This window comes from Ammospiza nelsoni, chromosome 5 (assembly GCF_027579445.1).
Source record: "Ammospiza nelsoni isolate bAmmNel1 chromosome 5, bAmmNel1.pri, whole genome shotgun sequence".
Taxonomy (NCBI): Eukaryota; Metazoa; Chordata; class Aves; order Passeriformes; family Passerellidae; genus Ammospiza; species Ammospiza nelsoni.
In genome coordinates, this window is record NC_080637.1 from 69,656,259 (window position 1) to 69,670,215 (window position 13,957).

Consider the following 13,957-nt stretch of genomic DNA (forward strand, 5'->3'; position numbering starts at 1 on the left):
AATAATTCTGCCAAAAGAAACAAACAAAAATTTGGAGGGAAAAAAGTGATTAGGAAAATGAAAGCCTGTGGAAATCCAGGTATTTAAGCAGTAAACATTGTACAAACAGCCTGAGGCAGTACAAACCTGAGAAGTCTCACTGATTTCCAATGTAGATTTCTCCTCCTGCCCTGATCTGCTCTGCTGCCTCTGCGGTACCATTTATCTCCTACTATTCAGAGGCTTAAGCACAGTAGTCTGGTGAGCCTGGAGCCCTCTGAGTGTCCCCTGTGTGAAATGCAGAATGCCTGTGAGGATGAGCAGCGGGCAGGTGCCTGGAATTTGTGCACACCTTGCAGCTCAGCGCAACACCCCGAGCTCCCCTGTTCTTTCTGCTCCAGGCTGCTGAGAACAGCAGCCTGCTGACCAAAACCATCCCTGCTGTGCTGACATTTGGCAGCCCCGTGGTGGGCAAAGCCATGCTCAAACGCACTCTGTGGCACAGGTTGTGCTTGGCATTCTCTCCTGCTCCTCACTCCCCTCCCGAGCGCCGGGGAGTTATCCCAGAAGTCGCCTCCAGGATGTTCCTGCGGGGCAGTAAATGCAGACAGGCCATAAATCTGCTCTCTAGGCTGAGGTTGGAGACAGCAGGGAGATTAGGGAGACCACTGGAGTGGATGGAGTGCAGTGGAAAAATGCCCTTTGGTTCCCCTGGACAGCCAGGGGGGCGCTGAGCTTGTGCAGGATTGCTTTGTTGAACATTCCAAACGTTTGATTTCTCTCTATTCCCCAACAAAGCTGGTGCACGGTTGAAATGCCTCTGAGCTTTTCTTTGTCAGAAGGGACTCCCAGCTTCCTGCTGTCCCTAAAATATTGAACTTTTGTGGTCCCTCTGGTGCCAAATGAAATGCAAATAAGAGAAAAAAAAAAAACTCCCTCAAATAATTTTTAAACAAAACAAGTATACATGGCAATGTGCAGTCTAAGCAGATTTTGGACAAAGACTTTTTTTACCTTAACAAAATTTATCCTTTTTTAAACATATTCTAACCATAGTAATTATTGATTGAGGCCTCACATTTAACTCCAAGATATGAGAGAGAAACTGAGAAAAGAGAGGCAAGAATACAGCAACAACATCAAAAGAAAAGAAACTCCAAAATGTCTGTTAGAATTATCTGAGAATTTATAAATGCAGATGAAAACAACCAGGAAAAAAGAATCATCAAAAGTGCAAGGACAGTCATTATAGTACAGGTTTCTCTTATTATCTTATCTTATTATGTAGTGCAGCCGCAATCAGAGGAAAATTGGGAAAATGCAATCTAAAGAAGTAAAAGAAGAAAAAACTTTTAAGAAACCTTTGTTTACTCTGGCACGTGACTGGCCTACACTGCTTTTGACATATTAGGAAGAATTTTGGCTGGGAGCTCCTAAAAGCACTTAAAAAGGCATATGTTTCTTTTCAGAGTATAAGAGGCTTGGAATGCTTTCTTTAAACAGAGTTCTTATAAATATTGTTTTTTAAAAATTTCTTTTATTTTTGTGTGCTTATTTTGGAACAATTTCCTTAACTCCATTCCTCAGACCATTTGAAATAATTATTTTACTGACTATTTTTGCCAATTGTGTGGCCTTAGCTATCTATATCCCCTTTCCAGAAGATGATTCCAATGCCACCAATTCCAATCTGGTAAGTCCACAATGGTGTTTAGTTTTGCTATTTTGAAATTCCTTTTGAAAAGTGATTGTGGAGACTTGTGAAGGTAGGGAATGTAAATATATCCACCAAAGATAAGAACATAAAAATTGGTTTTGATTGCTATGTCTTGTTAATTCATTTTATTACCTGTCTCAGTGGAGCTGGTTTTAGGGATGAATATTCCAAAAAGTTGCACAGGTGCTGTATGTGATGTTTAGGTTAAGAAATTTCAGCATGCTGCAAAAGGGCTTGGTAAATTTTAACCTGCAGGTATTTGTGGGAGATGTCTTTTAATCAGTGATTTTAATCTGGTGGCTTTTTCTTACCATGTGCCATTGTGAAAACGGTGCTGTCCCCCTCTCAGGTGATTGATGACTGATTATTGTTTGCATTTCAGATACATGCATTGATTTGGCTGAATGATATTTGTGCACTCGGTGTTTTTGGTTTGGTTTGGAGATTTTTTTTTTTTAATTTTTGGTTGTTTTTGTTTTTTTAATCATTCCCTCTTGTTGGGGGAATATAGCTTTTCATCTGTCACCACTGATGCCAGCGTTGGTGCTTTGGGATTGAGCTGTCTGTATAAAAAAGGAAGTGTGTTTACTTTGGGCTTAGCATGAAGCCATAGCAAAGAATTCTGTTCAGTAAGGGCAAAACACAAACCAGCTCTGGAACACAGTTCACTGAATTAGCAGAAAACATTTTTTTCCCCTCTCAAATTTGTGAATAAATCTCCTACTTGTCAGGTTGACTCAGGATGGAAACTCCCTCCCAGAGTTTAGGAGCAGGGATGCTATTTCCTGAATAAAATTTATTGAGACTTAAGAAATTTTAGAGCAACAGAGGAGGAGAACAAAAGCCATACTTCCAAAGTAGCAACAACTGGGGTGGCTGACAGACACTGTAATTAATAAAGATTCATGCTGCTCTTGGAAGTCAGTCATCTGATTAAATCTCTCGAAGTTTTAGAAAACACATCGCAAACTTCAGGAATTGCTGAAACAATACTTCTATGCTTAAAAAAAAAGTAGTAAAAAAATTTGTAGTGTGGTGGATTTGCACTGTAACTCCTTAAAGAAGCACAAAAAGAGAAGCAGGAGGTGGTAAGTGATTGTGAACTACTCTCTACACATACACATGAGTTGGTCTTGTGTCTCTTTGGCTGTTCTTTGTTGGTGTGACAATGTTTAAGAATGATGAGTTGTACTGTATATACTTAAAAAACTTCAGTAGGGCACCTCTCAAAAATTAGTGTATTTTATTTAATAAAAGCCACATTCAGTTGATTTCCTAGTCAGGCAAACAGGTATGTTCATTGCATGTCGTGCCTTGCAGGGTTCAAAGAGGAAAATGAAGCAGATTTGAAGGTTAGAGGACTCACAATTTGTTTGAGTTTAATTGGGTTGTTGGGATGTGCCTCAATTCATTGTGGAATTGACTAAAACCAGGCTGGAAGTATCTTTGTAATTGAACAAGATGTATTGAAACTGTTCTGCTACCAAGAAATGTGCACCTTGTGATTTGAGTTTCCATTGTGCATCTGTTTCCCAAGACATCTTTTGCATCATTTAGAATGTCTATAAAAACTCTTGTGTTATTTGTTGGTGGAGTTTAAAAAATAACCTAGCCAAGAAAGAGTTATCGTCTCAGGAAAGTTTGGAAATGTTACAGCCTTGAGGACGAGGAGGAATTGTTAGTTTACCTAAATAGCTGTTGCACAGAAGTAGGGCAAGAAGAAAGTGAAATGAGTAATCTGCTTGACTCCATGTTGTTCTTATTGTCTTCATGGCAAAAATAATTAAAACTGGGAAATGAGATATTTGGTGTGGACTTGTGAAGTCAAGACCTTTCTACATTACAGAGAAAATCCTGCAGCTGTGGCTGCTCAGTGGGCTGTGCTCTCCTGTTGGTCTGTGTTTGCTGTTGTTGGGTTTTGTGTGTTTTGTTGCTGTTTTCTCAGTTTACAAACTTATCCCTTGGCATGTGTACACTGCTATTGAGGAGCACACGGCCTGAGTATGCAGCACATGCTGCATTCTGTGAGTGAAGTCCAGAGCAAAACGCAGGGAATGGGGGGCAAATGGGTGAGATAAGGGTGAAAAAAATGTGTTAGTTGTGTTTTGGAATGGAATGAAAGAATAGGTGAGAGTCACAGTTATTCCATCAGGCAGGAACTGTGCAAGAGTGGGACCTCACTGTCAAAAAGCCAAGCTGCACATGGAAGGGCCTGGAAAAAAGCTGGGGTTAATAATGTGTTCCTGTAAAAGCTCATGTGCTCACTTCATCTTTGATTTTTTTTTTCTACCTGTGGACATCTATTTCACAATCAGATTTATTTTGTAGCCATGAAGTCGAGGGCTGCACAGGCTGTAAAGTGACACAGGCAAGGAGTTTGTGTGTGCATGTGGGTCATGCACGGATGTGTGTACTGTGCAGAAAGGTGATTGAATGCATACTGAATTTTTCTAGCTGCCCAGAACTCTTGATTCATTTTCATGTTGCAATTTAGCTGGTTTAGGGTTAAAGCTACCACAGGAGCTCCCACATCCCTGGTTTCCTGAGACATCTCTAACTCCTTGAGGTACAAGAAACTATCTACAGAAAACACGATGGGCAGTAACTGCTTTACAAGCTCTGAAAGTGCCAGAACACTTTTCCAATAAGCTGCCAGATTTGCCTTAGGCTCAGAGTATTCCTTCTCCAAAGTTTCATCATAACTTTTCAAATAACATTTTCCTTGGTGACTGAGGTCAAAATCCAATCAATTTCCTTCTACAAGCTAATGGAGTAGAGGGTGGTGAGGGAAGAGAAAGGAATCCTGGGTGATGTGAGTGTCCTCTTCTCTCTGTAAAAGTGGAGAAATGATGCCTAAAAATGCTTGGACAAATAATTGCTCTGTGTGAATTTCACACGAGACCAGCCACTGCTCACATAAGGCACAGGCAGTGCTGTGTGCCTTCCCCACGTACCTGAACAAAACCAGCAACCTCTTCCATGTCTCCATTTGTCTTTTGCTGCAAGACCAATTTGATATAATGCTTCAGTGGTGAGCATGGAAATAGATACAGAAGAGTCCAGTAAATAATTCCTTCCCTTTTGCATTAGCCAGGAATTGTGAATAGCCAGGGTTGTGTGTTGCAAGATTAGGTTTAACACCACCTAGATATTTTGCCTGTTTCTCTGCAATCTGTCTTCCTACAATATCATTTCCTATAAAATTTCAGGCCTTTTTTATCAAGTTTAGGGACAGTAACTTGAGCTGTGAAGCCCTTTCATTTTTGAAATGAACGTTTATCCTAAACCCCACATTTCCTATTTTATGCTCACTGCAGTGTTTTTGTCACTGGCAGGAACAGAAATATGCCAGGATAGTATAATGTACTCATAAAAAATGCTTGAAATTGGTTCAGCAGTTTTTATGTGTTACTTTTGCAGTGTTACTGCAAAAGTAACTAAAAACTATTGTTACTGGAAAGTACTGGAAAACTATTGAACTTAGACAGATGGAGGGCAGTTGTATTAGGTGCATTTTTTCCTTTTTTTTTTTTTGTATTAATGAACTTGCTGAGACTTAATTTAAATTCACAATTAAAATAAGCTCATGTATAACTCTCTGCAAAGGACGGTTGTGTGTTAATGCAACCAGGAAAATTGGAGCTGGTTTGAGGGGAATTAAAGTCAGTCTGCAGCAGAGGCTGTGACTGATACAGAGGCTTTCTGCTTGTTATCCCAGCAATTATGCATTAGCACAGAGATAACATACATTTAGGAATAAAACTATAGACTGCCCAAGATAGGAAGCTGAGAGGAAAATGCTTCTGTCACTTTGCTGGCAACTGCAAACGGCACAAGCCTGGTCAGTGTCACAGCCTGGTGATAACATAATGAGGTTAGGACCAAGGTTTACAGCACGTTCCAGGGAAGGCAGCTCTGTGGGTTGTTTATGCTTTGGGTAAAGAGCAGGGAAATCTTCCTTCTGTTGCTTTGGTAGTTCTGCTTTCCCTTCTTGGTCCTTCTTACAGGAGGGAAATCCTGTTGTACAGTAGTTAAATGTAAAGGAAGATCTCTTGTGTTTATATGTGAGCTTATAAAAAATGGGATGTCACCTTCAGGCTAATTTTTTAAACCTCAAATAGGACTCTGTGAAAAGAAAGATGAGATTTCTGCTTGCTTCTCAATTCTTGTGCTAGCCAGTGTTTGTGCCTGACAATGGAAAGGGGGCTTGCCTTTCAGCAAGTGTGGCTGCTTTACTACCTGGTCATTATGGGAGTATCCTGTAGAACTGGATTCCTGTGTTAAGAGAAAGTTGGTTTAATTAATTTTAAAACTATCTATTGAGACTTTCTATTACATTGCACGGTCTATCTATTACATAGGTATTTGGATGTGACTATCTATTACATTTCTATACATTGGCATAACAAACTTCAGCAATTCTTGTATCAGAGAATACTGGAGTCGCCACATGGAACAGGCTCAGTTTTTCTTGTGTGAAATCAGGAATTGTTAGCGAGCAAAGTAGGGGTGAGAGGCTTGGGAAAAGAAAGGATGGCTTTTCTGGGTGAGGGTGGGGAAGAGCCCTGCGCAAAAGGTTTTGGTGCTGCTGTACCAGTGCCCTCACCCCGGTGTGTGGCAGCTCCCAGGCAGTGAGTGAGCAGAGGATGACAGCACGGGGTGAGGGACACAGTGCACACCGAGCTAATGAGCTCTGAAAGGTTTATTACCTTGGGCCTGGTGCCAGCCCTGCTGCAGCTGGGGGAGCTGACACGGCTGCAGGGCTCCAGCGGGGAGGGCTGAGTGACAGGCGCTGGAAAGGGACTGGAGTCAGGATGGGAAGAAAGGAAATTGTGCCAAAAAATCCTTGAGGGTTTCTTCCAGAAAGATGGTCGATCTCTATGTGATTCTGAGGAAGCTGAATATAATGGAATTCAGGCTCAACATGTCCCAAAGTTCTCAGAAACCCTGCTTCTGACAGGGTGATACTCAGCACCCCTAGCTGCAGAGAAGCACAGGGTGGAAGAATAAGCAAGGGGTTCAAGAGGGAGACATTCAGCTTGTGCTCTGGTCCTGGTATTGGCAAGCTGTGTGGCCTTGGACAAATTGCCATCTCAATTTTTCCATCATACCATTACAAGTACTGTAAAATAGATCCTAAAGAAAGAAGAAAATCCCTAGCAGCAAATTACAATATAGTAGTCACTAACTAGAAAAGAAATGTAAAAAGTAGGTTTTTTTTTTTTTTTTTTTTTTTTTTTAACATATTCATGTAATTTCCTAGGCTTTGTGAAGGTGAAACTGTTGGGTTCAGAGAGATGACCAAATCTGAGCTTCTCTGTACCAGTGGCCCCAGAGTCCTCATCCAGTCTGTGCTTGTTGGTGTTTGCCATCTCTTTATGGGATATGACATTACTCATGGCTGTGTCCCCTCATATATTTTTTTTTTCTTTTAAAATTGATAATCCTTGTCAAGAAATTCTCCTTGTTCCAGTACACATTCTAACAGATTTGTCCCTTTTCCATTTTCCTCCTAATTCAGTCTCCCTTCCAGAGTAGTTTCATATTTCCCACCTATTTTCTCATTTGACCTCAGTGCTCTGCTTAATCAGCTTCCTGACCACTTCTCTTGTTAATTTTACTCTTGAATTCCCTTTTACTTCCTAAATCCAGACTCTGTAATCAAGTAATTAATCCCAGTGCACATTCTATCTCCTTATTTTTTTAGCTTCGTTCTTTGCACATTGGTCTCCTAGGCTGAGCCTTTTTGTTTTGAAATTGTTCTTTCCAGTGATGTCTGAGCACCAGCAGTGGACATGGGCACTCATATGCACTTGCAGTAGGGCTGTAAGCTGTGAAAAATGCAAAGATTTATAAATTGTATACCAACTAATCCAACTCCATGAAAAGAGCAACTTGAAATTTGTAGGCTGTATGTTTCTGTGTAAGTGATTTGGAAATTTTAGTTGCATGTTTTGGTTCTGATTGATGGCAAGTTTACTGAGTTAGTCCAAACATGAAACCATTTATCCCATTTTTGAAGACAGCTCTGATTACCGTTTTCCTTTCCTTTATGTGTAGGCTTTCTAAATCTTAACAAGTGGGGTTTTTTTCAGGTGGTAATTATTCTTGTTTATCAAACATCAGGTTCAGTGTAGGAATTTTGTGTGTGTGTGTTTTATTTGGATTTTTTACCACTTATTTTACCTGTTTAAGGAAGATAGAAAAAATGTGGAAGCAGGCCAAATAAGAGTATTTAAGTAGTGATGTTCTCACTGCAGTCTAATTCCTGCCACTGCAAAGGTAACAGTCTTTCAAAAGCAGCGGAAATTTTCAAAATGGCAGGTCATTTTTGTTTTGTCTTTTTTGATACAAGTATCCTTATCCTATAAGCCTTTGGGATGTTTGACTTCTGTTCATGAGCTCTTCAGAATCTTATAATGACATTGGGAAGGAAATAAGCATCTAGAAAATCTAGAAATTCAATTGAGCATATTACGTATCACCTTTAAATTCCTTTGTATTCCTTTATCACCTTTATATTCCTTTATGCATAGTTTGTATTATACCACATTCTAAGACAGGGAAGTTTCTCATTGACTTCACTGGAGTTTGACTGTCACCAAAAGCCATCCACTAATTCAGTGCATGCCATTGACAAACAATTGCTGGAACACTGGGCTTTGCTAACGTGTACAGAATCATTGACTCTAAAGGCAGTGCTTCATGGACTTGTTCAAACTAGAAAAAACCCTAGGAACTTTTCATAGCTCCCTCAGAAGTAAAATAATGGATGTGCTTCTTGCCAAGGGACAGAATCACCAAAAGGGAGGCATGTTTTGTGTGGTTGTCAGAGTTTTGACTGGCTGTTCCTCTCAAGGACAATTCCTATTTTATCCTATGCTTTCTGACTCCCAAAACATGAGGGTCTGTATGTCATAGCAGCTCTTCAGCCCTCCTCGCCTCAGAACAAAATGAGACCATTCTTGGATTTCACCTCAAAAATGCTGGACAATATACAATTGATATTGTCCATAACCTCATAGAATAACCTGAAGAATTAGCGAAGGTACTTAGCAAAGCTATTTCTCGATGAAGAATATGATGTTGGGAGACCACTGGTTAGGGAAAGACTTCTAGCAAGCAGCAGGAAATGTCCATTAATGCCTTTGCAGTGTGCTGCCTTTCTGGCAGAGGCTGCAAGGTTGGCTCAGCAGGTTCTCTCCTGAAGAAACCCTCAGCAAGTTCTGCTTCAGCTAAGCCTAGGCAAGGGAGCTGGACCATCTTTGGACAGCTGTGTTTGCCACAACCCTAACAGCTTGTGATGATCCCTGGGACACCAAGGAATGCATATTTTGCTCGGTGGAGGCACTTTAATGGTGTATAGCTGTAAAATTTGGTAGACACGAGATGCAAATTGATGTCTTGGTGTTTGTGGCGAGCTCACTCGTACAGAGCTTGAACACTGAGCAGCCAGAGGAGCACCTTTGAAAGCTGTTCCCTTCCTGGGGTTACAGCTGCTGGCACAGTCCCTTTCCAGCCTCTCTAGCAGCACTTTTAGCCCTGTGTGCTGGATTTGGCAATGGCATGTGCGAGGTGCCCAGCTCCCCCAGCAGGAGCTTTCCAGAATGGAAATGAGGTTGTGTGCTCCCCTGGCTGGCTGTGTTGGCAAGTGTGCAGCTGCTTTTCAGGCTGTCCTGATAAACTTGCACTGGTGGAGAGCTTGGGGCTCTTGGAATTCATCATCTTCTGCTGGTTTGTCCTTGTCTGTTGCTTGTAAAATTTATATTTAGGTAGCTTATATTAGGAACTGAAGCAAAAGTCTTTTGCATATGGTTATCTTCATCTGGTATGTTGAAATGTTTTTCTACTTAGCAATAAATGTGCTTAATCTTTTACTACAACTCTTTGATCTGTAGCATGGTGAATGCTTTTTATGTGGACATTTTAAAATGTTTCAGTTCTATTACATGCCCTCAAATATAAAACCTCACACAAAAATGGAAGTTGCATGTAATTTTATTATTGTTATTTTTATCCATTGAAAACCTCTTATAGTGCTGTTATCCTTGTGTGGCCTTATTGTCTGAGTTTTAAACAAGAATCCCTGTTTAGATGAGATTATGCAGGCAAACATGCGGTCACAAAAGATTTTTTCAAGATTTAGTTGTATAATTGTTTCACAATCTAAACTTGCATTTAAAAATAAACAAGCAGAAAGCTTCTCCTCATTATGGTCATCAAGATAATGCCTGAATCTGTACAAAAGGCACACCAATGCCCTTCAGGAGCAGTTGGCTGAGATGAAAAATGTGAATTGAAATAACATCAAAGGGAATGCAGAGCTTCTATAGCAGTGGCTAAATCATGGCAATGACAAAGGGAGGTCTCACACACAGGATTGGTGTCACTGTGGTGGCGGGTATTGGGGAATTTAATTGTTAAGGATTGTTTTGCTGTACAACAAGGAAATCTGCTGCTTCTGCTCTTTAAAATCACTGCTCTCCTTGCCACAAAGGGAAGGAAACAGAGGAATTCCAGCTTCCTGCTTCTGCTAAATGCCTCAGGTGCCTCCTGAGTCTGAGAACCCAACTGGGCATTTGCTTGTGCAAATACTGAATAATCATGTGCAAATCAATCAATATGGGTGATACTGGAGTTAAATCTGGGGTTTTCTGCGAAATCCAGTGCTCTGTGTCCAGGCAGAGAGAGCAGTGGGTAAAAGCTGGCACCTACATGGAGGTGTCTGGGCTGGATGTGCAGCTGTGGTTTACAGCTTATGTTGCATTGATGTGGACAAGCAAAAATCTGATACATCTCCTTTCACCCCAAACAACTTGTATGCTAATTGTTATAAGTCATTAACCGTGATGTATTCCTTCCTTGTTCAACCTGAACCAAGTTTTAGCTGTGAAACAAGTCACTGGCTTTTTTACATATCATCTTATTTATTGTTTTCATTGAATCCCACTTCTCATTTGACAATTACACAACTTTTATCCATCTCAGGAGTGAGATGGTTTCCTCCTGACATAAATAAATTCTTGTTTATAACAATTCATATTCCAGCATTGCCCTTTACTTACTCAAATTAAGTGTTTACTACATTTTACATGCTTAAAAACAACATTCCAGTTTCAGCTTTTTAAAAAATATTGAATATAAATCTTTATGTCCAGATCAACTTGATCTCCAATTTTATTGTCCCTAGGATAAAACCAGCACTGCTGCTGCTTTGTTTTCCTTTTGATACATCGTGCAAATACTTGACAGCTCATAGAGGAAAAAGGAAGAAGCAGCTGAAGCAAAGTTGAGTGTTTCAGCCTTTCAGAGGCCATGAATATGATAATATTTGAGTATTTTTGATTTTTTTTTTCTGCCCTGGAATCTTAGGGAGCGAAAGAAAAAGAGGAGAAAAAATAAAGGCAGAATTGCGTTTGTAACTTTCAGAAGGTCTAATTCTGCTGAATTTTGAGCTTGCACTTAACAGTCCAGAGGATAACAGTCCAAAGGATACTTAACTGTACAGAGGACATGGCAATATGAGGGACTGAGCAGTACAAAAGAGCAGGAGCTAATCTAGGGAAAATACAGTGTGGTATTTGAGAGAGGTAACTGCTGATAAAACCCTGGAAATACTTCTGGTAAACAGGTCTTGAAATAAATTCAGTCCTGGCTGAGAGTTCCCTTTGGAAGTGTTTACCTTTGCTTTCACATTTCAATATGTATTGAAAAAGGAGGCTGAGACAGATCCCAGCTTGTGTTCAGGCCGCTGCTCACGGGTTTCCCTCAGTTCATCTTAGTTACTCTGGTCATTTTCCATGGTGCACAGCTAGCACTTCTGGCCTCTGATGTGAGCTTAAAGATTGTGTTTAAAACAGGGTTTTAACAGGTTTTAAACAGTGCTTCATTCTCTCCTTCCATCACCCAGACATGAACAAGACACAGCTGCCAGTTTGTGCATCCACTGCTGCTCTTTAATAATAGACAGAGAAAAGTTTCACTGGACACAAACAGTTCTTAAATAATTAGAAATTTTCCGAGTAGGATTTTTGTATCACTGGTTCTTCAGTATGTCTTGGACTTTATTTTTGGGTTTTTTTTTAATGCCTCTATTGAACCATTTCATTGAAGCAGAACTTATGAAGAGCATGGTTCTGGCTCTGCTGGGCTCCACTTCTGAGCTCTTCCTGTGGGTGAAGGTTGTGAGGTTCCACCTCTGAGCAGAGCAGGTGAGGCCTTGCAGTGCTCTCCCTTGGGCTCTGTTGGAGTTTAGGTCAGGAAAGTGTTCAAAGCTGCCTCTGATCGATGCATGTGTGGATCAGTTCACGCTGCTCTGGGTGCCTCAGGCTACAGAAACCCATGTGCCTTTACTGTTCCAGCCCAGGAGGCAAACTGGGCTCTGCAGAGCCTTTGACCTTTTGAAAGCATGAAAATCCATAGGGAGCTGAAAATTATTCCTTTTTCATTGAACTGCTTAAAATAAAGTGGCCTATGACCTCTCGAAAGTGTGTCTGACCCTGTGGGACTAGGCAGAGACCAAATGAACTAGACCATAGCAGGACCCAGAGGTGAGCACAAATTCCAAGTTTTTAGGCAAATTCCATAGATCAGACTGTATTTTAAAGTGGGAGGTGATGATTTCAGGCCTCTAGTGTTGCTTTCTGCTGGCCATATAAATACATGCTATAATTGCTTTATCAAGAAAAGGGAAGATATTTATAATACTGGTAAGAGCAATTTTCTAATTGGAAGCTGTTAAAGGATGATATAACCTGAAAAAATACAGAGGGCTTTTTCCTCCATACATTCCTCTTCTTCTCTACAAATTTACACAGAGAATGAAAATGTATTTCTTAACTCCATGTAAATTCTGATAGGTTATGCTTGATTGTATTGCAAGGGCTCTAACTTTTTCATTGGTTCTCACTATATCCTGATGCTGATAATTGTTTCTGTTCTTTCTCCTGAAAGCACTCATCAGCATCATGTTTGAAGGCCACTGGAGGTAGATAAAGTTTTCGATTTTGCTGTCACTAGCACAGCAAAGAAGTTAATAACTCATTGAGCATCCTGGAATCTTAATAGCCATGTTATCCAAAAGCTGTGCCCTGATGCTAGAGTTGAGTTGACCTTGGAGGTGATCTGGAAGCTGCCCTGAGAAACTGTTGCTCTCCAATGTGTAACAAGAGTTTGATAAGGCTGACCTGTGCTCGTGGATCCCAAGCTCATGCCTTTGCTTTTGGCTATGCTCAGACTGATTATTCAATAGTTCCCAATTCTCTGATAAATACACTTAAGCCTGCCCTGCTTCAGCAAAATTGGGACCATGCAGGTTGATCTCAGTGGGTGAGTGTCACTTGAACAGCTTGTAAACAAAATATTGTGTTTCCTTTGCTTTTTGGCTACTCCTGACATGTCTCTCCATCCTCTCTCCATCCTACCTGCTGGAGCCCTGTACTGCACACAGGTGATTATGGAGTTACTTTCCTCTGCTATCATCAAATATGCTTTAATTGGACTGCAGGGCAAGAGACTGATTGTGAGCTTTGAGTCTGTTCTATTTGCTTGCCATATTCAAACCTGTTATTTTAGATTCCCTGGTCTGATTCAGAAAAGCAAAGTCTGAAAGCTTGTAAGCAAATCCAGATCTTGTTTGCTAAGACACAGATAAGAACATATTCTCCCACGTCATACATAAGTGAGTAAAGGGGTGATGATTACAAAGCAAACACTGAGCAGAAAATGGCTCACAGAATAATGCACAGAAAATGCACTGAGTAAATTTTTTAAAAGCCCTCACGTTATGCCTGGCCATCAAGGATTGTACAACTATTTGTCCAGACAGTTAATGTAAGGAAAAGAAATTGTTCCTGCTTCAGAATATTTGCCATTTTCTTTACCTTAGTGAAACAACGCATACAGCCCTAAATGTTTTGGAATCTAATCTCATCATGCCCATCAGATGACCATGCTTGAGGTATTTATTGATGGGGCTGGATAAATCTGAGCTGAAGAGAACACCACTCGTCACAGAGTGAGTAAAATCCTGGGCAGGATGCCAGACTGTCAGGGACAGTTTTGCCTTGATGGCTTATAGAGATTTATACTTGTCTTTGCTTCCATCACCGAGTGCTAGAACATGGAGAAGAGAGGCAGGAGAAAAAGAAAACACTGTCTTCTCACATGGATGTTATTTACTTAGAAATTAAAATCTGCTCATTGCCTCATCATTTTCTGTTAAAAAAAGTACTCCTAGATTTGTTCTAGATTATAGAGTCT

The 13,957-nt window shown here is 40.5% G+C and overlaps 1 protein-coding gene across 1 annotated transcript in view; it reads left to right on the forward strand.

Annotated features, from left to right (window-relative positions):
• CACNA1C (calcium voltage-gated channel subunit alpha1 C) overlaps positions 1-13,957 on the forward strand; it is a 409,783-nt gene that overhangs the window by 30,084 nt on the left and 365,742 nt on the right. The window contains exon 3 of the mRNA XM_059471692.1: positions 1,569-1,672. Coding sequence (XP_059327675.1) covers positions 1,569-1,672 — 104 coding nt within the window. The remainder of the gene's footprint in view (positions 1-1,568; positions 1,673-13,957) is intronic.